The sequence below is a fragment of the Lissotriton vulgaris genome, chromosome 5 (assembly GCF_964263255.1).
Source record: "Lissotriton vulgaris chromosome 5, aLisVul1.2, whole genome shotgun sequence".
Classification (NCBI taxonomy): Eukaryota; Metazoa; Chordata; class Amphibia; order Caudata; family Salamandridae; genus Lissotriton; species Lissotriton vulgaris.
The window spans coordinates 1,316,632,940-1,316,659,011 of NC_141693.1; the positions used below are offsets into that span (position 1 = coordinate 1,316,632,940).

General features: G+C 45.8%; 1 protein-coding gene across 5 annotated transcripts in view; it reads right to left on the reverse strand.

Moving 5' to 3' along the window:
• Positions 1–2,599: 2,599 nt before the first annotated feature.
• TCP11 (t-complex 11) overlaps positions 2,600–26,072 on the reverse strand; it is a 576,996-nt gene continuing 553,523 nt past the window's right edge. For 4 of the 5 annotated variants that reach the window (XM_086923230.1, XM_086923227.1, XM_086923231.1 and 1 more), the window contains exon 10: positions 2,600–7,022. In XM_086923230.1, the coding sequence (XP_086779356.1) occupies positions 6,790–7,022 (233 nt within the window). In that variant the 3' untranslated portion in view covers positions 2,600–6,789. The remainder of the gene's footprint in view (positions 7,023–26,072) is intronic. The other variant, XM_086923232.1, reaches the window with a different exon arrangement.

The following is a 26,072-nucleotide window of genomic DNA, read 5'->3' on the forward strand; positions in this document are numbered from 1 at the left end:
TTAGTGAGGGAGTACGTTTTGGATTATGTTGCTTCAGGGAGGGGTGTTTCGTTTTTTTTTTTACTTTCTATTTTTCAAAGTGACCCATTCCCCAGTTGTTACCTTATTCTGAGAGAGTGACGCTTTAATAGGTTTCTTATCAAATCAAACCCCCTGTTTTCGAATGCTGTCACAAATTTGCAAGTTTACGTTAGACGGGTTAAGACTTGCTCTTCTCAATGCATATCTAGTTTGCCCCCCAGACTTTATCCCTGTAGGTCTGCCACCTGTTTTGCCCTCCAGAGTCACCAGACTCCCCCCAGTCATACAAACACCCCCCGGTTCATCCACCATGGTTGAACTTACTTTACTACTTACTCCTGCCCCGAGGTTGATAGTAAATCTCTCTGCTGCGTCCTCTTCCAACCTTTGGAGGGCTTCTCGTGATTCCTGTAACTCAGGAGCAGCGTTTGTGCTTACACAGTGGTGTCTTGTAAAAGTATTTATAGACTTTCAGGTGCTGATTTACAAATGTCTAGAATAAGCACACATCAAAGTCATGATGTTGCTGATTTGCCTCTTGTGAGCTACCCTAGGTTTACCAGGAAGAGAATTTTTGACTAATTGGTAGCATAATGAAGTACATGAAACAATCCATCTTGCAATGGTCTGTTTTGAAGTTGCTAAACCTTGACGTAGATTGCCATAGCTTGCAAAGAGTTGATGAGTTTTTCTAACATCTTTTGATTTGTGGAAGTAGAAACAGAGAAACCTTTTAATTTCTAGAGAATGTAGGTAATGTTGTAGATTGATCAAGGTGAAAATCAGATACTACCTTTGGCAAGAAAGAGGGATGAGTAAGCAATGCCACTCTATTTTGATGAAAGACAGTAAAATGTTCTACTGCTGAAAGTGCTTGTTGTTCACCAACTCTGCACGCAGAGGTAAAAGCTATCAAAAAGGCAGTCTTCATATGACGGATGTTGTAGGGATGCTTTATGGACAGTTCGAAAGGTCCTCCCATCAGTTTCAAAAGCACTAGATTTAGTACCCATGGCAGCGAAGGTCTTTTAATTGGAGGGAAACTTTCCTAAGTCCTTTGAGAAAATATTGTATTACAGGGTTTTGGGAGAAGGGTGGTTGCTGAGGTGATATCCTGTATGCAGTACTGGCTACGAAGTTAACTTTTATTGATGAGAACCGTATGTTAGATTTGCCCAAATGAAGTAGATATGGAAGAATGACATATTCTTGGCCAGTAATAGGATTATGCCCATTGTTCTAACACCAGATAAAAAAATATTTTCCACTTCGCTGCATGACTTGATCATTTGGAAGGGCACTAAAATTCTTTAAGAATATTCAGACAATCAGTTTGATGAGAATTACAGTGTTGTCTTGATCTTGAAGGTTACTTTGTGTCTGTATTCTTTACCAGTTCTGTGAATTTTACCAAGGAAAGGGCAGAAGGCAGATCTTTCCAATGGAATTATTTTCTTTTCTTCTGCACTCCTATCCGGCATTATCTTAATCTGAGGCCCTCTCTGTCCATAAGAGTCCTTTTATATATTTGGCTACAACTGTCAACATCCTTTTGCCAGATGCGATAATGATGGGCATACCACACAGAATTAGTGTGCATCACAAAATGCCTTCTTCCTTGCACAAGTAGGACAGTTGCTAAACCGACAAGGCATTCTGACAGAGGAGGTTTACTTGAAGGAAGAGCTGGAAATATGTAGAGCAAAAATGTTTTGAAATCGAAAAAAAGATTTTTCAGATGTGTGAAAAGCACCAGAAATCTTGTCTGGAGGAGCCAGAAAAAAAACCCATCACTGGCAATTGTCAGTGCAAGGCATTTTTGGTAAATTCTTCATGGGACAGTGAGTCTCCTTTTTCTCCTATTTCAATGTTAGTCTATCATGCTGCATTTTATCTTTACGCTTTGTATTTCAAAAGGCAGCCTTTTTCCACGACTTGTGATGTAAACTCAAATGTTTTTTCATCTTCATCAAGATTTACTAGCATTCAGAAAGTAAATAACATCTCTGGTATTCTAACATTAGATTTTCATAGAAATTATTTAGGATAGAGACCATTCTGCAATGTTGATTCCTTTAAAGACTATATTTTCAAAGGTGTTCCGGGGTCCCCACAGGCAGCGGGGGAATTATTCAGTGCTTATGACTATCAATGAAGATCCTATAACTGCTCTGAAAGTTTCAGTAAATGCATTTTCTAACCCTCCCCTGATCTTCTGGTCCCATCCACTAGATAGAAAACTAATCACCATATGTGAATCTAGAAGAGATCCACACTCAAAAACAGAAAGGGTTCTATTGGATACCAGTTCCCCCTCAATATAAGATATGAAGTACTTTCCTCATATATGTATTAAAAATGAAAAGAACACATTTTCCAGCAAAACAATCCTCTACAATGCAACACAAAATATGTTGCTACAATGATTTTGCATTAGTCAGAACCTGGAGCTTTTAGAGCTCCTCACAACGAGACATTACAGCAGACTCATATTTATCCTACATTGGTATTTACTTCCAGGGGCTAAGAAAATGTAGGAAATACTGAAAAGGAAAGATTAAAATCATGAAAAGGCAAATGAGCAAGGCACTCTCATGAGTCCTCAGACATTTTTATTATTTTATTTATTTTATGCGATTTATTGAGCGCACGATTACCCAAGGGTGTCTTGGCGCTTTGATAGACAGAAATCGAAGGTTGGGCCCAGGAGTCAGGGAGATTAATAATTGAACAACCACGTCTTCAGTTGCTTCCTGAATGATAGTAATGTAGGAGCATTTTTTAGATGTCTTGGCATGGAGTTCCATAATTTAGCTGTAGCTACTGCAAAAGATCTATCTCCCCAAGTAGCTTTCCTAGTTTTGATTACTTCCAGGAGATTAGCATCAGCAGATCTAAGATTGCGTGAAGGTCGGTAGGGATGGAGAGCGTCTTTAAGAAAGGCAGGTGATTTTTCATGAATGCTCTTGAAGGCAATGCAGAGGGCTTTGAATTAAATACGTTGTCTAATTGGCAACCAGTGGAGATTACGGATGGTATTGGAAATTGGCTTAAATTTTGGTGTACCTGTGACAAGTCGAGCGGCTGCATTTTGAACTAGTTGAAGTTTGTTGACTACTTGTTCTTGGGCATTAAGCATGAGAGCATTGCAGTAGTCAACTCGGGACATTAATAAGGTAGAGATCAAGGTATTTATGGTGTTTAATGGAAGATAGGGCTGATTTTTTTTTATCATTTTAAGTATGAAAAATGAAGCCGAAACTATAGAGTTGGCATGCTGATTAAATGAGAGTTTGTTATCAAAGATAACGCCAAGATTTCTAACCTTAGTAACCGGATTGGGCGGGGGGCCAAGATCTTGTGGCCACCATATAGAAGACCATGCAGGAGTGAGTTTCCCAAACACCATTACCTCGGTTTTGTCCGAGTTGAGTTTCAGACAATTCAAGTGCATCCAATTACATATGGCACTCATTCCTTTTTGGAAGTTATTGGCAACCTCCATACCATTGTTATTAATGGCCAGGACAAGTTGTGTATCGTCTGCATACGATGTAACTGCTAGACGATGAGCTTTGATGATCCTCGCTAAGTCTGTCACATAAATGTTAAAAAGCGTTGGGCTTAGCGAGGATCCCTGGGGGACTCCACAAGGTAGTGTAAAGGAGTCAGTAGAGAATGAGCCCATAGAGACTGATTGCTCTCGGTCTGTCAGGAAGGATGCCAGGAGCGAGAGAGCATCAGATGATATTCCAGCTTTTCCGACACGGTCGATCAAAATAGCGTGATCGACCGTGTCGAAAGCCGCGGACAGATCCAGTAGTATGAGCACCGTGGCGCCTCCTTTGTCAAGGATCATTCGTATCTCATCTGAGGCTTTTATTAATGCTGTCTCGGTCCCATGTCCCCTCCTGAAGCCAAATTGGGAGGCATCTAGACAGTTGTTGGAGTCTATATATTCGGATAATTGAATGTTCATGATTTTTTCAATGATCTTGGATGGATAGGGAATACATGCTATCGGTCTGTAACTGGTTACTTTGGAAGGACCCAACGTAGTTTTCTTGAGACGAGGCTTAGTAACTGTTTTTTTCCATATAGTAGGATAGATGCAAGATGAGATCATAGCATTAAAGATGTTTGCGAGAGCAATAGAAATCTTCTCTGGAGCTATTTTAAAAACTGAAGGTGGGCAAGGATCATCAGGTGAGCCAGAATTGGTCGACATCATTAGTTTGAGGATCATCTCAGGCGAAATGTGACTAAATGAGAAATTGGAATGATTGGGAGTTGTAGAAGAATTAAGGGGAGTCGAGTTGGGCGTGATGTGGAAATCGGTCTGATGTGCATGGTTAGTGGACTTGTTAAAATTGGAATAGATATCGCACACTTTTTCTTGAAAGTAGGTGGAAAGTGCATTGCACATAGATTGGGAGGCTTCTGCAGTGGAAGGTTTATCATGTCCAGAGATGAGAAACGACCTGAAAAAGTTGTTTAGTTGAATCTTGAGCTGATTCGATTTGATTATTAAAGAAAATACTTTTCTGACTAATGATTGATAATTTGTAATTTTTTAGTTTCTCTTTATAACAACTTTTCTCGTAAGGGTCGTAGTTAGAACGCCACTTGCGTTCCTGGCGTCTACAGCTTTGCTTTTCTAACCTAAGTGCTTCAGTGAACCATGGGGCAGAATTTGACAACCTGTTAGAAGAGCGTTTTTTAATGGGAACAGAGGTATCAATTGCGGTCTTAATACATCTGGTATAGTAAATGGCTGCGGCTTCTGGATCAGCAGTGTCAATTTCTTTCAAGGCGTCTAGGTTGTTGGTGTATTCAGGAACATTGATATTTTTCCAGGATTTAAAAGTGCCTGGTTTACAGGATTTTGTGAGAATCGGTGTCAGAGGAAGAATATTGAAACAGACAGCAGAATGGTCTGTCCATGTGAGAGGTAGTATGTGCTCTAAGGTTAAGGAGTCAAGATTGGAAAAGACTCCGTCCAGTGTATGTCCCGCTAGATGTGTAGGTGAATGAACCAGTTGCGCAAGACCTGCTGCATTAATTTCCGTAAGGAGGGAATGAGTATCAGGATCTTCCTTCTTCTCCAAGTGAAAATTAAAATCGCCCAGAATTGTGAAATTGTTTTCTCCAGGAATTGGTTCTAAAATGTGGCTCAAAGAGGACAAAAAAGCGGAACGGAGGCCAGGGGGGCGATAAAGCAAAATACCTCGAAAGGAGGTAGAATAAGGAGTGACAAAAGTGAAGTTCAAAGCTTCGCATGTATTAATTTTTAGGGGTTCCGTACGTAGACGAAAGGTGTCGCGAAAAATAATCGCCACTCCCCCACCTTTTTTATTTAGTGACCTATCAAGCCTGATATTGGAGAATCCTTCTGGAGTGGCTGAAGTGAAGTCAGGGTCCGAGGCTTGGTCTCCCCACGTTTCAGTGAGTAATAAAATGTCCAACTGCCCACTGTCAATGAATTGAGCGATTTCATACCTGTGTTTAGGGAGTGATCGAGCGTTTAAAAGGGCTAGTTTGATAATAGGAGAGGATTTGTTGTGAGAGGTGACAACAGGATTTTGTAAGTGAGGGTGTTCCATAATGTGAAGAGAGCAAAAAGGACAGGTATATGGAGCATAATCTAAAGTATGTAAGTTAATCGGGGAACAGGAAGCTTTATTAATATTAAACGATGTTAAATAATTGGTATCGTAGCTGATCCTTGAGTGTGTAGAGTCAGAAGTATTTAGGCCGGGGGGGGGGGGGGTGGCCCTAGGCTCGGGACATGGCAGTGGAATTATCTCATTGTCACTGAGATAATTTTAACTTAAAATCTAGCTTTTTTTCTCCAGGGCAAGCCTGCCTGAAAAGCAGACCGGGTTCTCAGAATATAGGAAAGAAGTGAAAACAGGATGTCCATGGATAATATAGATATTAAGAGGTTTGACAAGTGTGTTTTAACAAAGTGTCTTCAAAACAAAAACCTCACAATTACCTCAATTATGGAAAGGTCATTCTCGTGAATTATGCATTTTCAACTAATGATAAGCATGTACTACAAAACAAATGCATAATGGGAAATGTATGCTATGGTTCTATATATCCATATTTGGGGAAGGGCCTAGAGGAGGGAATGGTGATGGTTCTAGGGACTTAGGTCACCACTAGCTATTATGGCACTGTAGACTAGATTGCTACTGTGGAGTCATAATACATGGTTGTCTGTTACATCTCCTATCATACCAGTCCACACAGCTGTGGTACCTGCATTTTTGCAAACCATCCATACTATGCAGCAACAAGCATGGGAAAAAGGCCTTCCATCTCAAACCATCTAATGAGATCACAAGAATACAGCAACAAAGCGTATACAGAATTTCAATGGTGCAGGATTACCACAAATTAGATCCAATTATGGGGATATTTAGAATCATTATCAAGGTTTAAATATGTTCAGGTAAACAACACTTCAGCAATAAATCAGCAGTTACAAATAGGGACTCATCCATTCTGAAGCAAAACAATTCCCATTTAGTAATTTCACTTAAAAAGAGATACAAATGTCAAAATTTGACTAGCAAGGTATTGGAACACTGGCACAAGGAGTGGTGAGGAGATATCACTTTGTGGCCTGTATAAATACTGACAATGCCACTAAACTGATGAAGACGTCTTTAATGTCCCCAGCCACAGGGCACACCAGAAAGTTGTTGTCTTTCTTGGTTAGGAAGGAAAACCATGTGGAAGATTCCATCAGAGCAAGTTCTAGCGGGAATCTATCCCTGTCTCAGCCTCCATCTCAGGCAGAAGCAGTTTCTTTAGAATTCTTGAGTAGTAAGGCCCAAAAACCAACCGGTTATGCTGAATCACCGCAGTAAAGTGCCGGCCAATGTCTTTCAGCTCCTCCTGAATCAAAGCAAGGCCCCCAGCAGGATTTTGAACAGTTTTTTGGTTCTGGGGTGAGAGACAGCTCTCCAGAAAAGACATGATCCTTTGACCTGTATATGATGAAACACCAGAAACGGCAATTAACTTTAAGGTAATAGTGGTTAGTCACCCATGCACCTCGATCTAGCACACATGTACAACCACCCATCCACTCTATTTCCCTTCTTCAGTTTGTTACTGATCACTGCCAACTGGTCAGGATAGCTGCACAACATTATTTGATATTTAAGGTAGATGGAGCACACTTTGTCTGAATCATAAGGAAAAGTTACCTACTTGTAATTCTAGTTCTGTTCCACGGGAATCCTCATCAGAATCATAAGCCCTGAATTGTCCTGACCATGTGCAGGATCCCAGAGCACTTTCCTAAAAATATATATCATAATGTACATATGTACACCTTTGCAAGGCTTTCCAGTAGAAAAAGCAAATGTCATTGCAGCCGATTAAAGGCTAAAAATTATCACATTTTAATTTTTTTTTAATTTAAAAAAGGCATCAAATGAAACTAAGTGAATAGTCACTACATTATGAAAAACGTTTTCCGTCACTTTTGTTAAACTTTTTTGTTAAGAGGATAAAGAAAGGCCATGGAGAGCAATGTTAGCAGATAGGCTGTACTATGCATGAAAGCAACAAAAAAAAAAAAAACAACAATAAACAATAGCACTGTTCCTTTAACCCCTTCCATGCTGATGACGAACCCCAGCCGGCATGCACTACGGTGCTCATGTGCTGATGACGGCTGGGGTTCGTCACGGCCCGCCCCTGTTCGTGTTGTTTACAGCACACCAGGGGAATCGCGGCCGCATGGAAGGGGTTAAGGGCCGTGTCCCTCCTCCTGTGCCCCATTATGCCTCACAGGTTATTTCACTTTTTTCAGACTGTAGAGGATTCTGGCTGCATGGACAACATGTTTTATACTTTCTTGTTGAGGGGGGTGTGGGAGTAGCTCATGAATTTGAAGAGGATTCCCTTTGAAGAGAACTAGGATTATTGTTAATTAACTTCTCTTCCAGGGATCCTCATAAATAGTCGTAATCAGTAAATAGAGAAGCAAGCCCAAGCCAGTAGAAATTGTGAATAAGAAAGAAAAGCAACACTCTTCCTCACCCAAAGAAATTCCTCAGAGGCTTGACCTACTTGAGCTTCTGCCTTGAAGTCCAAAGCCAAACTATAGTATTTGGTAAACTTATCAATGGATCGCCAGTTAGCAAATTTATATATTCCTGAAACAAGGGCATTTCTTAGAGCTGAGGTAGCAGCCTTTTCAAAGCATATGTCCTCCTGGAAAGGAGTTGATTTGTTGGCTGACAACGCCTACAAACTATCCAATGGATTGTTTCTTTGTAAAGAAGCCTTTCCTTACAGCAACATCATTTACAAGTAAGTGGACAGATTGCCTTGCATCCGTTACCCTTTCCAGACAGAATTTTAGAAATGTTAAGGTCTATTTAGTGAACAGTAAATTGAAGTTGTTGAAAACTTTATTGCTCAAAACTTGCTGGTAAACCCAGCACATCAGAAATCAGTGCCCTTTGTGACACTAGCACTGTACAGTGCTAGCGCAATCCTCCGCTATTTAGTAAATAGCCATTTCTTTTGCTGTAGTGGAAGGGTTAGGAAAAAAGGTTGGTAAAGAGATAGTTTGATTTACATGGAAATACAATATTACAGTTTGTAGGAAATTCCGATGAGTTCTCATTCTCATCCTGTTCCCCATAAAAACATGTGTGGCTCTTGAGAACATCGAGCCTGAATTTTGCTTATTCCGTAAATAGAAGGGGTACAAGCCTTCTATACTAAATGTTGTAGTGTTGCCTTGTGTATTGGTTCAAATTGTAAACCTATTAATTTTGATAGCAAAATATTCAATTTCCAAGATAGAAAAGGAATTCCAATGGGAAGAAATACCGGCTTAATTCCCTCCTAGGAACCTTTCAATGCAGGCACCTTAAATTAAGAGGTCTGTAAAGGAAATTTCCTATAAGCAGCAATCGTTTCAAGTTGTACCTTTATTGATTTATTTCAAAGCCTAAACCTTGCAAGATGTAGAAGGTATGAAATCACTATATCTTGGCGTGGGGGTAATAAAATATTTTATTGTTATTTTGAGTGATAAAACAGTTGGACACATTTTAGCATTAATCAATGCAGGGATGTGGAATTCCTACAGCCCGACTCCCGGGACATATTGTTTGGGGTCAAGGGCAACAAGTTTTCAAGTGTATTTTGTCCTTGGGACTAGTAGGCCCAACCCCCTACAGCACAAACCCTTTGGCTGCCAGTTTACAGTATCACTTTATGGATCTGGAAAGGGCAATGTCTGCTGTTAAGGTAATATTTGTGTCCATGTGTTAAATGCTGTTCAAGCTTGTATTTATGGTTCATTAATGCAAAGCCTTTATTATTAGGGTGAGCACTAAAAGTAAATACTGTAAACTCTGCCAGCACTACTGACGGTGGTTTCAGTATAAATGTGTATACACGTTTTCAAAGTTTAGTAATCTGAGGCCAGGTATAATGCTCCCAGAATGCTCTCTGATTATGTGCAAATATTTGCCGAAGCTTCAAAGCAAGAGTGATGATTCTTTGCTTTCAAAATAAAATGTTTAAAAAAAATGCAAGTAGAAAAAAAAACATTTTGCTACTGTAAGATTTTAGGTACCATATCTTTGCATCATTTAGCAACATGTTGATGTATGCTTATATTTCCCGAAACATATTCATAATGGAAAATCAGTGTAACCAGTTTAAATACGATTATCGGACACAAAAATAAACAAGCATTGTCAAAGCCAGTAGGTCTGAAATTGGTGGTCGGCCTTTTGGTTTTGTCAATGCGTGACTTGTTCAGGCATGGTTTCTGTGAAACCGTATCCGTGTGGGAGCTGCTGGGCCCTCACCATTCTAACAAGCATTGGCAAAAGCAAAATGTGTTTTTGGTCTCAAAAAGCACACATTGCCACAGCAGTTCCGGGCACTGAACAAAACTACTTTGTGTGCCAATATGCTCCTTGTCAAAGAGCAGAATACTGTCACTGACAGTGAAGCCGGAGAGAAAAAGAGAGCGAGAGAGAGACAGAATTTTATTAAACAAATTAGTTCATCGTTAACGCCGGGCCTAATTAGAAGCCCAATTATTAACGAAAGTCTCAAAAGTGTATCCATGGTATATCCTTGCATTAAGTGCATATATACAGTTTCCATGAATTCACAAGAATTTACAGAAGTAGGCCAAGAAATAGTACTCCTAGAAATTATTTGTGAACTGCATTTTAGCATGAGCACATGTGCATGTGTAGATTGTCTCATGTGAAAATCTTAATGTTTCAAGTTCACTTTTCCTCCAACCACTTTTTGCCCAACCCTGGAAGAAGTTTTACACCTGCGACTGTCAAGAGTAAATTTCCAACCTTTTTCAGTACAGGAAAATATTAGAAAAGAGTTGGTGCAACCCAACACGCATGTTAGTAGGTTTGCACAGACTCAAAAGGGCATTCCAACCCTTGAACTATTTCTTACCAATACCTTCAGTGCAGTATGCAGACCTGCAGAAACGTGGCAGCATAAGGGAATTGCTAGTATGCAATCCTACTATGGTACGTGCCCTGGCATAATAAGAGAGGTAATATCATAACTCTTATATAATGAGATTGCTGCAGTAATTTGTTGCCGCATTACATGGCACAAAAGGGACAAGTGGATTTTGTTACAGGGCAAGTAGATTTATGAACCAACCTGCCCCATGGACAAGTAGATATTTTATTAAATTCCACACCCCTGCAATGGTATAAATAGTTGACACAATAAGGCATACATCAGTGTATTAGTAGATACATCATAGTGGGTGATAATTGTATCAACTTTATCCCGTGTGTCAGAGGCATATAGTTTGTCATGTGGCCAGTCTTTTACATTTAGGCGCATCAGTCACTCATTTCTGATAGCGATTCAACAAGTGGGGGTTCGCAATGGTTTCCGCAGTAAGTGTTCCAGCCGTCCCAGATTCGAGACCATAGGAGACGGGGATTGGGGGGGTGGTTTTATAGAAAATTTAGATGCAACAAAATTCTGAGGCTACCAATATCATTCTGGTCTTGCAGTGGTACACAGGATCACTGCAGTTGGTATCAATGGAATGGGAGTAAAGTGTAGAGAAATTTCCCTGATCAGTCTTTTAAAAAGGCTTTCCTAATGGAACCTGGTTGTTAGGCAAAGCTTGGACATGTGTTGTTGTTGGTGTCCACAAATTAGTTTATTTGTAGATAGCCCCATTCTCCAAGGATGCTCTAAAGCACGACGTTGATGGGAACTCACTTGTAGTTTTCTCTGAATACTCAAGAGTATGCATGTGTGTTCTGGAAACCTGGTACGTGGCCTGTTGTGATGCTTGGACCCCTCGCTAATGGCCATTTCTATATTGCTTGCAGTTTGAGGGACAGAGGTTTAGAGTGTGCCTCACTTACCCCGCTTGGTAATACAATACGATGTTGCTGTGTGGTCTGTCTGAACAAGAAGGATTTTTTATTTAAATGATGGGAGGAAGGACTTCAGGGCAGATGGCCGTCTTCAGCTCCAACAGATTAATATGGTATGATTCCAACTACTTTGACCATGTTCCTTGTATCTGTAGATACCCTTAAGGGAAGCAAATGTTATTATGTTCTGCTTTGCGTTCTCCTGATGGAATGGAACCCCCTTTAAGAGACTGGTTGATTGACATCAGCAAGCAACAATTAAATTGCTTACCAAGTCAGTGTCAACTTATTCTTACACCTACCAGAAGCCTGATTCCATTAGTCTTCTGGACACTAATGTAAAGGTCTCGTGAAGCATGGCAAGTGAGACTAGAAAGATGCATGATGCCTTCAAGACTAGTAAAGAGGAAATATGGAGAGGAGCCAGGTGAGATGTTCATAAAAGATGCACCATTTCAGACGGATAGATGCAAGTCTCCACTCGAAAGTATACGCATTACGAACTAGGTGTCAAAAGATGCTCCTAAGCAGTGAATCAATTGCACTTCTGCATATTGAGGTGAACATCTAGACATCACAGGATGTCTGCAGCTTGATATAAATGATTTATTACATGCCCTTGAGACCAGTCATCTGAATATGGGTGGAAGAAGATTTCTTGTTTTCTCAGATGAGACACTTCCACTGCTATGCACTCTGAGAAAATGTGAGGACCCAACTCCAGGCCAAAAGAAAGAACCTTGAATTGGAATTTGTTCTTGCATGCTACAAATGCTTGAAACATTTGAGACTCATGATGGGAATGGTAAGAAAGTCATCTTGTAAATCAAGGAGAACATCCAGTCTACCTGAGGACATTGAGGGTTAATCTGGTGCAACATCAGTATTCTGAATTTTATTTTTCTTATCCCTCTGTTTCTTAATCTGAAATAACAGTATGGGTCTCAATTATCACTTTTGTCCTTTTTTTCAAACCATAAAGTAATGGGAATCGATTCCTGTTACTTTTTTTGGAGCATAATGGATCTCTCTACTGCCTGCTTTTGGAATAGTGTTTACATTTTCCCAAAGCTAGTCTTGATGCTGTTAGCAAGATTTCTTTGGTGGTACAATAGGTGTAGTAACCTTGAATTTGAGTGGATAGCTGTTCTGAGAAATAGTCAAGACGGATTAGTCTTTTGTTATTAGTTGTCACTCTTTCAGATGTTTGCAATACTTCCCCTCTACAAAAATGACAGACAGCGAGGGGGGAGGTCAGGTGGGAGAGAGAGGTACTGCTTTGGCGGTGGCTTTTCTGCAGCTGTAGAAAGTTGCTGCTTTCATTCCCTTTGGCAAATCGTCAGTGCTCCTAACATTGTCTCAGTTTCAGCTGCTGTTGCTGTAGCCTTGGAGTGTTTTAACCTTCAGTTAGAAAAAAATGGTCTATCATAAGGTCTGTAATGCCTTCTATATTCCTTTTCAGGCCCATCACCTTCAAGGTATTCATCTCAGATTTCGAACAAGCCATCTCAAAATTAGCATACGCTCAGACCGAGATTTGCCTTAGAAGACAAATACTACGTATGAGCAGAAAGTTCTACACACTACTGCTGTGCTGTCACCTAGTTCGACATGAGCATCCTTTATTGAAGAACCTCTTGGAAGCCTCGTCAGTCTTCTCATGGTAATTTATCTCTAAATCTCAATGTGGCTTAGAGAGACCCATCCACACAGCCCAAACACACTGTGGCACTTGCTATCTTCATGCTAGCTGCTGAAATGCTACACATCATCCCACCTACCAAATGAATGTGTGTAGTCTCCTTGTCAGTATAAACTGGAGTAATGTGCAACAGCTTGAGGCTTCCTTGACCCCAAGACTATCACCGGATCTGGAGCAAAATACTTACTTGGGAAAAGTCTGGCACTTCCTATTCCTTTTGAAGCTGAAATGGGTCTGACTTCACAGATGGAAGAATAATGAATAGTTTCTTACCTGTCGGTGTAGTTTTGCAGCTTGAAGACTTTCTGGATTAACTATGCTGTGCATTATTCTGCAGTCTAGTGGTTGGGTCCGTAATCGTGGTATTTTTTCTCTTTTCGTGACCCAGGTGGGCGTCGACATCCGCCATTTGGTGTCCTTCCGTGACGTCAGCGTGCTTCCTCCTGAAGCTCCCACCTTTGGGCGTCATCTTCGGATTTCTTTTTTCTTCTTTTGTGCTATTCTTGATTTTCCTCTTCTTTTTTCAAAGTCTTTTTCCATTTTTAATCCCTCTCCTCCTGTCATCTTTCTGGCGGAGGTGGGTGGGTTCGCTAATGAATCCAGAAAGTCTACAAGCTGCAAAACTACACCAACAGGTAAGAAACTATTCGGCTCTTTCTGGACTCACTATGCTTTGCATAGACTTTGTACCGGTTTGCTAAGTTTTGGGCGGCTGGGTGGAAGATGAGCGTTGGTTGTTGAATATATGTTGAAGCACCTGTTCTCCTACTTGTACTTCCTTGTTCATCTGTTTATCCACGCAGTAGTGATTAGTGAACGTGTGCACTGAAGCCAATGTTACCGCCAGGCAAATGTCTTGGATGGGTGTGTTTGCCAGGAAGGCTATTGTTGCTCCCTTTTTCCTGGTAGAGTGGGCTTGTGCCGCTACTTGTAATTCTTGACCTGCCTGCTTGTGGCAGAATTGTATTGTCTGTGCGATCCATTGTGCAATGGTGCTTTTTGTTACCGGTCTTCCCAAGAAACTGCTTGCGAAAGACACAAAGAATTGCTTTTGTTTTCCTACAATCTTTAGTTCTCTCAATGTAATGCATCAATGCTCTTCTAGCGTCCAGCGTGTGCAGTGCTCTTTCTGCGCTTGTGGATGGTTTCTAGAAGAAACTTGGTATCTGTATTGTCTGGCTTAAGTGGAACCTAGACACTCCCTTTGGCATAAAGTGTGGGTCCCTTCTCATTACCACCCTTTCATTGTGAATTTGAATGTAGGGTTCTTGTAGTGTTAGCGCTTGCAGTTCACTTACCCTGCGTAGCAAGGTGATTGCTACCAGAAAGGCTGTTTTTATGGTGAGCATATGTAGATAGGCTTTGTGAATGGGTTCGAAGGGCGTCTTCATAAGTTGCGTGAGAACTACATTGAGGTTCCAAGCTGGTGGTGGTACCATTTTTTAGGGGGCGATTCTTTTGGCCCCTTCCAGAAATCTTTTAACCACCTGGGATGTAAAGAAACTTTTCCCGTTTCCCCTCTTGTGTAGGCTACTATTGCTGCTAGGTGTACCATTAGCGAGGAGTAGCTTAGGTTGCTCTTTAGCAAGTGTGTTAAATATCTTAGCACTGTTGATTCCCTGGTGATTTTCTTCTGTAGCTTTCCCTTGATGCACCATTGGATGAACCTTTTCCATTTTGCTACGTAACACTTCCGTGTGGTAGGTCTCCTTGCCTCCCGCAGCACCGCCAGCGTGCTCCATGGGAGCTTTAGGTGTGCAAACTCTAAGTCTTCAGGAGCCAAGCTGCTAGACTGAGGATCTCCGATTCTCTTCTTGTGTGGGAACTTGTGTGGTGGCCCCTGCGCCATTTCCACTATCTGTGAGAACCAGGACTGCCTGGCCCACTGTGGTGCTACCAGTATCAGTGTCATTTTGCTTGTTCTGCACCTTGTACATCAGTGGTATTGGGGGAAAAGCGTAGGCAAATGTCTTCGACCAGCTTATCCATAGGGCATTTCCTTGGGATTGCTGTCCTGGCTGTCTGGATGCGAAGTTTTGGCATGTTGCTTTCTGGTGTGTAGCAAACAGTTCCATTTGTGGGGTCCCCCACTTTTTGAATAGCTTTTGCGTCTCCTGTGTATTGAGCGTCCACTCGTGGGATGCTGATGTCTGTCTGCTGCGTCTGTCTGCTTCCACATTTTCCTTCCCTGGTAGATGTATCGCCAGGAGGTCTATTTGTAGTGGGATGGCCCACTTCCATATCTCCTGCGCTAGGCTTGATAGCGCCACAGATTGTGTACCTCCCTGCTTGTTGATGTAGAACATCTTTGTGGTGTTGTCGGTTTGTATCAACACCCTCTGTCCATACAGTTGTCTCTGGAAGGCTTTTAGGGTTGGAACACAGTCTTTAGTTCCAGGTAGTTGATGTGTCTGATCGCATCCGTTTGTGTCCACAAACCCCTCACTTTGAGCTGGCTCATGTGCGCCCCCCATCCCATTTGGGATGCGTCTGTTGTGATGGTCACTGTTGGAGTTGGTGGTGTAAATGGTTTCCCCTTTGTTATGTTCTTTTTGTTCCACCATGTGATGTCCTCTTGTACTGCGTGCGTTACAACCGCTAGATCCTCCCAACTCCCTGTGACCATTGCTGCTGTAGCCATGGTCTCATGTGGAGTTGGATATTGGGGACTAGGTGTATGCAGGACGCCATCATCCCCATGAGTTTGCTCACTGTCCTCACTGTCAGATGTTGACCCCCCCGGTCATGATGTGTCTCCTTCAGCAGTGCGAAGGTTCTTGCTGGGAAGCACCCTGCCCTGAATGGTGTTGATCTGTGCGCCCAGGAAGATCTTCACCTGTTCCGGTTCTATTGAGGACTTCCCCCAGTGTATCGAGAGCCCTAGTTCTGTCAGCGTGTGCGTGACCCACTGAGCATGTAGTTTACATTGGTTGTAGGAATTGGCCTTTACCAACCAGTCGTCTAGGTAGGGATATACATGTATTTTGGTTCTATTGAGGACTTCCCCCAGTGTATCGAGAGCCCTAGTTCTGTCAGCGTGTGCGTGATCCACTGAGCATGTAGTTTGCATTGGTTGTAGGAATTGGCCTTTACCAACCAGTCGTCTAGGTAGGGATATACCTGTACTCCCTGCCTTCGTAAGTGCACCGCAACCACAGCTAGGCATTTTGTGAAGTCCCTTGGTGCGGAATTTAGTCCAAAGGCTAGGGCCGTGAACTAGTAGTGCGCTGTTTTTAAAAAAAAAATTATAAATTTGTTTATTTGGTCTGGTCAACAATGTAAGCCATACACACTAGACTGTTGTTTGTTACAAGGTATACCACATGACAGCTGTGAACATACTACTTACAATGATCAATTGCTTTAGTTTCCTGCATTCTAGGCGGACAACAAATTGTACATCTCCGCATAGTTCGGCAATAATACTCCCATCATCTCAGGTTTACAGTTCTTTGTTTGACATTTAAAAATTGCATCTGCACCCGAGTATGTGAGAGAGTCTATTTTCCCATCTATTTTGGTGAGAGCAGCCTGTAGAGTAGTGAACATTGCCTGCACTTCGACATTTGTTACTCCGCTACTAGCTCCCGTCTCCTCCTGTTGGTGAGGTTGCTCTTCCGTCCCCCGATCCAATTGTTTCTTGGTGTGTTCAAACGTTATTTTAGGCTGGGTTCTGTCCAGCTTGCCCATATTTCCAGCTTCTGGCCAGCTCCCGTCTCAACATCTTTGTGAATGGGGGGGGGGGGGGGGGGGGGGGGGGGGGAGTCTGGGATGGGTATCCTCGTCTTCACTTGCGTAGTGATGGCACGTCTGTTTTTTCCGGTCATGCGTAGGTGGTGTGGGGGTTCTGTGTTAGTAGCCTGGTGGATATCGCTGGTTTATAGCATCTATCTTAGGGGCCGGCGTGGCTCACTACTAACTTGTAAGTAGGTCCATCCAGTGTGTTGTCTCCGCTGGAGTCTGAGTAGTTCAGTTGTTGTCCAGGTTCTGACAGTCCAGGAATTGCCAGGCAAACAGATGATAGAGGGTGCCTGTCTACACTGTGCGAAGGTGGGTGATAAGCCTGGTCTCTGGCCACATGTGTCCTGGCAGCAAGACCGGGCTGTTAATGCCCGCCTCTGGGGTGCGTTAAACAGATTGTGCTGTTGGGCCATGTGTTTCAGGCCTGCCCAGTGCAGTTAGTAGGTATCCCCCACAGGTTATATCAGGGCCAGTGAAGAATTTAACTTTGGCTCCCAGTCAAGCCCTGGTACTACCATTTGTGTGAAAAGCTCAGGATCTCAGTTAGGTGGCGTTTTTCAGTCATGTGCCATGCATTTACACTAGGGTCTCAACGTCGGGAGAAAAGTGCCCTTAATTGAAGTGCTGGTCTTTCCAAGGGTAGGAGTAATAAAGGGGTAGACCCTGAGAACTCCAGGACCGGGGTCCAAATGTCAATACAAAAAAGCAGTGGTCCGAGTTCATGTGCAACTCATGTGCTATATATAGGCTGTGTGCTGGAATGGCGTAGTCTACGTTTCGACCCCCGAAGTACGCTAGAAGGGTGATTGCTGCCTCATGTTGGGGTCTTCATCAGGACAATGTGGATTGAGAGCATTAAAAGACGGTAGACATCTGTGCCGTCTATTGGTGGGCCGAGTCGGGCTCCAAGAGAATTTGGAGACAGTTCCTTACACGAGTGGATACATTTCTTCAGGCATAAGTCCTGCTGTTGTCAATCCTTGCACGCGTAGGGCGCTGCGCCTGTGATCCGACCGCTGGGGTTCAGGTAGGCCTTCTAGCGTACTTCGGGGGTCGAAACGTAGACTACGCCATTCCAGCACACCATAGGACACAAAGAAATTGATTGATTTAACCTATGTTTGATGCAATGTTGGAACCTTGTATATGCTGATTGTAAAGGCGTTTTGGATTTTAACGTGATGTTCCAAACAAGTCACACCACCTTTACCCGGTCCCTCACAACCCTCACACTTTCCCTTCCCTTTCTATTGAGAGCACTCTGAAATGTAATGCTTATACAATTGCATTTAAAGTACCTCTATGTGTTTCACATTATTTGATTTAAGTCAATATTTCGCAACTAACACTAGTGCGTTAATACCGACTATGCACCAATAAATGCATAGAAATTTTTTTCAAAAAATGACTTATTGGTATCAATGTGAATTTATTAATGGTAAATGATTATGTGGTGAGTGTTAGATCTATATGACACGGTCTTTCCAAGGGTGCAGCGCTCACCTCTCTCTTTTGCCGAGCAATGTCCAGCCTGCACAGCGTCTTGCGCAAGCACTCCTCACTGTGTGGGTCTGATTTCAGCTGCTCACCCGCCCGCTCGCTTCTCTGGCAGTTCCTTGTCTGTGACAGTCGCGCTTCTTTGCCTACCACGAGAGTCTGGCAGGTCACGGCTCTCCACCGCAATCAAATCGGGCAGTTTCCGACTCCGCTTCCCCACAATGCAGTGCTCACCACGCTACGTCTTCGGCTGCCGCCAGTATTCAACCGCCGAGCCATCCGACCTCACCGGGCTAAGGCTGCTGTTAAGGCCGCCATACGTGCTCTGCGCCCCGGCTCTTTACACTGCTACAGGCCACCGCTGTTGGTTTCGGTTTCACTGCCCCAGGGACTGGAATCTCGGTCCATTATTACTTGGTCAGGGGGTCTGGAACTACCGCATTCCTGCACCAGTAGACACTCGGCTGTCCGTGGCGTTCAGGTGCACCTCTGTGGAATCAAAAAAGTTTCGATGTGCAGGATTATGAAGGATGTTTCGGGCATTAGCAAGGAGCTCGCCTAGAACGCGCCCATCTCGCTCGGCGGAAAGCTCCGACCCCCGGCAGTGCGCTCTACTGAGATTTGCCATCAACAGATGTTTGTGTTTTCGGTTCATGGGAATGTGTAGGTAGGCATCCTTGAAGTCTATAGTGTCCCTTATTTGTGGTATAACTTCTTGTAGGGACGTCATCTTGAATTTTTGAGTTTTTATGTATGGGTTTAGGAACCGTAGGTCCAGGATCGGCCTTAACGTTTTGTCTGCTTTTGGTACGAGGAAAGAGTTGGAGTACACTCCCTTGTTTCTTTCTTTGAACAGCACTTTTTCTATTGCCTCCTTGTGGAGGAGTTCTTGTGCTTCCTGCGTTAGGGGCGCGCGCTCTTTTGCTGAGCACGTTTTGTTGTTTGGCCTCCTGTTTGGTGGCCTTTTTTCCAGTTCTATACAGTATCCGAACTGTATGATGTTCAGTATCTATTTGTCTGTTATTTTCTTACACTCCTGGAAGAAGTGTCTTAGTCTGCCTCCTACCAGTGTTACATGTTCGCTGATTTTTCTTTTGTGTGTGCCTAATTGTTTTTTGGGTCCTTTGTTGTGCCACCCATGCAGAGATGTTGTGTGGGTGTGCACGTTCGATACAGCAGAGTCACTTGGAGGTGGGTTGCTGCCCCACTCCTCTTGTTTGTCCCCGTCCTTTCGGTCACCCTTGAAAGGTCAGGGCCGAAGGTTGATACTGCCAGTTTTGCGGTTGCTGACCTTGCTGCACCTGGTTGTTACCCTGGTAGGTTTGCTGGAAGGTCTGTTGCGACGTTCCTGGCTGGTTTTCCCCTTTGCCGTTCGTTCGGCCTCCTTGAGGGGGTGCTCCTTTACATTCCTCTGAACTGCAGGGCTCCCATGGCCCTTGCAGTTTCATTATCCTTTTTGAGCTTTGTTAGCTTCCCGTCCACTGGCGTGTCGAACAGTTGTTTCCCATTGAAGGGTGTGTTCAGAATATTGTTCTGGACTTCTGGCTTGAAACCTGAAATCCTCAGCCAGGCACGCCTCCTCTCTGTCACTCCAATCATCGTAAGCCTGCTGGATGTGTCTGCCGCATCCAGGCAGGTGTTGGCCATGTTCTTGTCTTCCTCCACCATATGTGTTGTCCTCTGCTGGTACTGTTCCGGGAGATGTTTGAGCAGGTGTCCGACCTTCCCCCAATGTTGGTACGTATGTCTGTTTATTAGGGCATTGGAGTTTGCAATGCGCCAGTGAATTGGTACATTCCTTTCTATTTTCCTCCCTGTGAGGTCTATCCTCTTACTCTCTTTGTCTGGAGGTGGCACTGAGTTTGTGGGAATGTTGGCCCTCTTTCTGGCTGTTGCTGTAATAATAGAGTCAGCTAGCACGGATCCCTGGATATATGCTGGGTCCTTTGAGGAATGCTTATATTTCTTCTCTGTTCTAGGGGTGACCGACCTGCAGGTTGATGGTTCCTTGAAAGCTTCCCTGCCCTGGTCCAGTACACTTAGAAGCATGGGTAGGAATTGGCTCCTAGTTTGAGTGGGGAGCAGAGTCTCTAAGAGGAAGCAAGCCTTTGGTTTCTCTTCCTCCAATTGTACCCCATAAGTTGCTGCAGCATTCTTGATGACCATGTTGTAGATGCCAATGTCGTCTGGCGGCTAAGGCCTCGACAGATATGCCTCTACGGCTTCTTTTGGGCTTTCAGCGTCAAGGTCTTGCCAATCCAGGTCCTGCGCCACCGAGGAAGTTGATTCAAAGTTTGTTTCTCGAGCTTCCTTGCCTTCTCCCTCTTAATAATACAGGCCCTCATCGTCCTGTTGTTCTGCTGGCTCTGGAGTTTTCGGCGGGTCGGCAGCGTCGAACTCCTCTTCCACTTCTGCTTCGAAGGGAAGGTGTATCTGCTCATCCATTCGTCGAAATCCTTCTTTCTCTGGAGGATACTGTCCATTTCGGCCTCGAGCCTTCTTTTCTTCCTCTCCATTTTGGCCGCTTGTTCGGCGTCTTGAATGTCGGCGTTTCTCTTCAATGACGTCGATGTTGACGTCGAAGTTGCCTTTGGGTCTTTTTCCTTCGGCATCGAGCGTGCCTTTTCGGGGGCGTGCTTCGACGACCTAGATTTTTCATGAGCTTTCGCCACCTGGGAGTCCTTTTCGAAGGATCTGCTAGGCTGTTTGTCCGTGGACGCAGCTGTGGATGTCGATTGCTTAGACGCCAGTGCTCCTTTCGAGGACTTTGGCTCAGTTTTTCGAGAGTCTGTCGGGTCTTAGGGGTCGACGTCTCTCTTACCTCCTGTCGACTTCTTATCGGTCTCTGCGACCGTGTAGTCTTCTGGTCTCTCGGCGATGTCCTTCTCCACTGGAGAGGCCTGTTGGACGTGGCCCATCTGGCAGGTCCGCCCCTGAAGTTTTTATGGTATATGTAACCTGGGGATGGTGATTCCCCCTCTGAGTGAGTGTGAGGAGAGAGCGACCTACCCTTCCATAGGAATACATGGGGAATGGATGAGTCCTCGGTAGTTCCCGGTGCGTAGGGTGTGCAGGGTCAAGTCTGGTATGTATGAACTCGTGAGATTGAATGCTGCACAACGGTATCTGAGGTATGAGTGTGTCTAGTGTAGAAGTCCCCCTTTTGGAAGTTGGCATATTTGTGGAATATGTGCCTGGCGTATGATTGGCCGGGGCTGGCTGGTGAGCCTGGCTCCCAGGATCTGGGAGGGTCTGCCCCGGTGGTGAATGGAGTGTTTAGCATACTAATGTGAGGGGAGGAGTGAGCCTGGGTCTGCTTGTGGATTGACTGTCTGGTTTGAGTGTCATGAATGAGGCTGGGTTTTCCCCAGACAATGCTGGCTCCACCCCCTGGGGTGCGGCTGATGTTCCTAGCCTGGCCAGTGTAAAGAATCCCCCCATAACCAGTTCCAGCTGGTTCTCCCCCTGCCTGCCCCTTCAGACCAAGAATGTGTGTATAAAAAGGGTGCTGTGACACTCTGGACTTGTTCTTGTTCTCAACTTGAATCTACCAGGGGCTGCTGCTGCTTGGGCTCAGGGTTGGCTTGCCTCCCTGAGCCCTGCCCTACTCCTGGACTGCTGATGGCCTTTTCCCTGCCAGGACCTGCTGTGCTCCCCCTGAGTTCCTGGACTCTTTGCTGGACCTTGCTGTCTCTCTGACCTGTGGTGCTTAAGGACGCTGTATTCCCGCTACCTGCACTGGGAGCGCTGGTTCGGACCGGCGAGCGCGTGGGAGCATGTCATCTTGACCTAGCGCTTGGGGTAGCGCCTTATTCTTCTTTCCCCGACGGTCCCTGCCGCTACTTGCTGATCATACCCCCCTGACAGGTGCCTACCCTGCACAGGGACTCTGCACTGTGGCCATTGAGTGCCCACCTCGATTTCCGTCCCTTCTACCCGAACCGGTGCCCACCCGGCATTGCTCCGAGATCGTCCCCGCCGCTGCCGGATCTGCCTGTGAGGCACGGCGCCCGCCTCCCTATCCAGGGCCGCGCTGCCATTGGCGGCCCCGGAGAAAGCAGGCTGCATGCTCATTGGTCCCGGCCGCCGGGACTCCGGCGACGCGATTGCTGGGCTGCGCAGGGATTGGCCCGGCCCGGAGGGCTTCCCCAGGCGCCCCCGGCAGTCTATCGATCTTCCCGAGGAAGGAGCGCTGCCATCGACGCACCAAGGAGCCTAGAGGAGAGGAGCTGAGACCCCGTAGAGCCGCCGCCTCTAACAGCCGGTGAGTGCGGACGCTCCTCTGCCCGGGGGAGTGCTATGGGTCCGCGAGGCCTCCTCCCTGGGTCCCAGAGTCCGGGAAGGACTCCCACGATGCTCTGCTTTCGGCTCCTCCTTCCGTGAGCCCCAGAGAGGCTCCCTCTTGGCCCCCCCTTACCTCCGAGCCCGGCGAGGCTCCCCCTTGGGCCCCCTTTACCTCCGAGCCCGGCGAGGCTCCGCCTTGGGCCCCCTTCATCTCTCGAGCCCGGCGAGGCTCCACCTTTGGCCCCTCACTCTCCTGAGGCCCGTGAGGCCTCCCACGAAGCCGAGTCCCCCGGGAGGGACTCCGCCTGCCCCACCAGTGGTCTGAGCCCTGCGAGGCTCCACCTGTGGCCCCCCTCAACCCCAGAGCCCGAGAGGCTCCACCGTGTCATTACCCCCAGAGCCCCGAGAGGCTCCACCGTGCCAATGCCCCCTCGTTCTCGAGCCCGAGTGGCTCCACCAGTTGGCACCCTTTGTCCCCAGGGCCGGCGAGGCTCACACGATGTCCCTCAGTTGCCCAGCACTTAGTGGGCAACTGCTACGTTTAGGTTTGCCCCGGGCTCCCTGCCATGAACATCGAGACTCCTGGGCCCCTTGCCCCAGGAAGGCCCGCTGGCCTGTGGATGGCTATGGACTAAGACTAAGGTGATCCCTACAAGTATTCTATGTTGCACCTCTACGGGTGCTCCTGTATGTTGTGTACCTTGTCCTACTCCCCCCCCCCCCCTGAATACCAGATGTCCCCGGTATGGGATTCCTGGCAGTGGTCCCTTGGCCCTGTGCTGTACCTTCTTCCCTGTAGCCCCTGCCCGTGCCCCTGGCACCTTGTACAATGTGTGTTCCTATGTGTCCTGCTTAATACAAAGACTATTTTCATATATATATTTGGTGTGGAGTTCCTTTTGTGGGAGGCCGGGGATGTTGTTGTTGGTGGGTGCGTGCGCAAATGCTTCACATGTCCTCCGAGATAGGCCTGGCTGCCCGCACCGCGTTACCTAGAGGGCGAGCAGGGGTCGACTTTTCATAGGAGTGGCGGTCGCTGACTGGCTGTGGCGCAAGCCCTGGCCGGCCGGGGATCCCATTTCCTACACTGGTGGCTAGCGGTGGGATCCGGACTTGTGTTGCGCAGTACCACAACGATAACTGGCCTCCCTACAAAACTCTGTATTGTAAATGGTCGCAAAGAAAGGAGATTATTGTTTTAAGAGTTTACGTAAATGTCCGTTCTGTGAAAGATGTGTTCTGGTTAGGTGGCCCTAGCTAGGGTGGGTAGATCAACTCCCTAGTACAATGTGTTTTCTGGACTCACCGGAAGGGTGGGATCCAGTGGTGGCAGCATAATTATGTTCAATGTATATGGTCCCTGTCCCTTCCCTGGAATAATGGTACCTGTGCCACATAGGGTCAGGTCAGGTTGCTAAAAATGTCTGTGAAAAATGTTAAAGATTGTTAGAAATACCCGTCCTGTGGAAAGTTTTAAGGGTTACTTAAATATCTGTTCTGTAGAAAAAAATGTACATGTATAACTGAGAGTTAGGTGTCCCTAGCTTGGGAGGGTAAATCATCTCCCTAGTGTAATATGGTTTTCTGGATTCACCAGAAGGGTGGGATCCAGTGGTGGTTGCAAAATTGTGTTCAAATATGTATGGTCCTTATCCCTGCCCTAGAGTAATGGTACCTGTGCCCCGAGGGTCAGGTTGAGGAATCAGGGGCGGTGGAAAACTGTCCTACCAGTCTAGGGAACGGTATGTGCATGAATGTTGAGGTATGCTGAGTAATGGATTATAAAGTTCTCTGGGATGGGGAGCTTGCTGAATCAACGTTAATCTTGTCCTTCCTTACCCCGATGAATGTGTTGGAGGCATCATGGGTTCCGTGCACCGCTGAATGTGTTTGATGCGTCAGGTGTCCCCCCCCCTTTTTTGCCCTGCTAATTGTGTTTGATGCATCATGCGTTCCGTACCCCGCTGAATGTGGTTTAGGCGTCAGGTGTCGCCCTGGCTGAATTTATGTTAAGTTGTATCCCGGACAAGGAAGACCTGCTGGCGCTGCCGCGGCTTGCCTTGGGGAGAGCTGAACCTTGAGACCTGCTGGCGCTGCTGCAGCTCGTTTTGTTAAAGTTATGGTAGTTGTATCCCGGACAAGGAAGACCTGCTGGCTCGGCCGCGGCTTACCTTGGGGAGAGCTGAACCTTGAGACCTGCTGGCGCTGCTGCAGCTTGTTTTGTTAAAGTTATGGTAGTTGTATCCCGGACAAGGAAGACCTGCTGGCTCGGCCGCGGCTTGCCTTGGGGAGAGCTGAACCGTGAGACCGGCTAGTGCTGCCGCGGCTCGTTTTGTTGAATTCATGTTAGTTGTATCCCAGACAAGGAAGACCTGCTGGCGCGGCCGCAGCTTGCCTTGGGGAGAGCTGAACACTTAGTTCCCAGGTGGAAGACCAGTGGAGGGAGGAAGTTCCAAGACTGATAGGAAAGTGTGTTCTGAGGGTGTTTCTCCTGGGAGAACGCGGAACCTCAGAAGTAGAGGTAGGGTGGGGCATTCTTGCCCGTGACCTCTGGCAAGCCTGAGGGTGTGGACCCTAGGTGGAAGGAACAGTGGTAGTCGTGGCTACCCTAAGAAAGGGAGTGGAGAAGGGCTATTGTGGGCCCGGGGTTACCACCCCCCACTTCGGATTCGCAGGGACCAGTGGTATCTGGGTGGCCTAGGGCCTGGTCCTAGTCACGGACAACTAAGGCGTGCCAGTGGGGTAGCCTGGTTGGGCCTATGTCTTTATGATTTTTTTATCTTTTTTTTATTTTTCTTAATTTTTAGGTTGTGTGTGTCTATCGGTCCAGGTAGGCGTCGAACTGGAGGGTGGCTCGGTAGCGCGAGCCACGTCCATGTTCTATCGCCCTGCAGCAGGGAAGTCCATCACGGTAGTGATTGGTCTACCCTGCGTTTGGGCTGGGAGGGGCATGTGTTGGACGTGGCCCATCTGGCAGGTCCGCCCCTGAAGTTTTTATGGTATATGTAACCTGGGGATGGTGATTCCCCCTCTGAGTGAGTGTGAGGAGAGAGCGACCTAACCTTCCATAGGAATACATGGGGAATGGATGAGTCCTCGGTAGTTCCCGGTGCGTAGGGTGTGCAGGGTCAAGTCTGGTATGTATGAACTCGTGAGATTGAATGCTGCACAACGGTATATGAGGTATGAGTGTGTCTAGTGTAGAAGTCCCCCTTTTGGAAGTTGGCATATTTGTGGAATATGTGCCTGGCGTATGATTGGCCGGGGCTGGCTGGTGAGCCTGGCTCCCAGGATCTGGGAGGGTCTGCCCCGGTGGTGAATGGAGTGTTTAGCATACTAATGTGAGGGGAGGAGTGAGCCTGGGTCTGCTTGTGGATTGACTGTCTGGTTTGAGT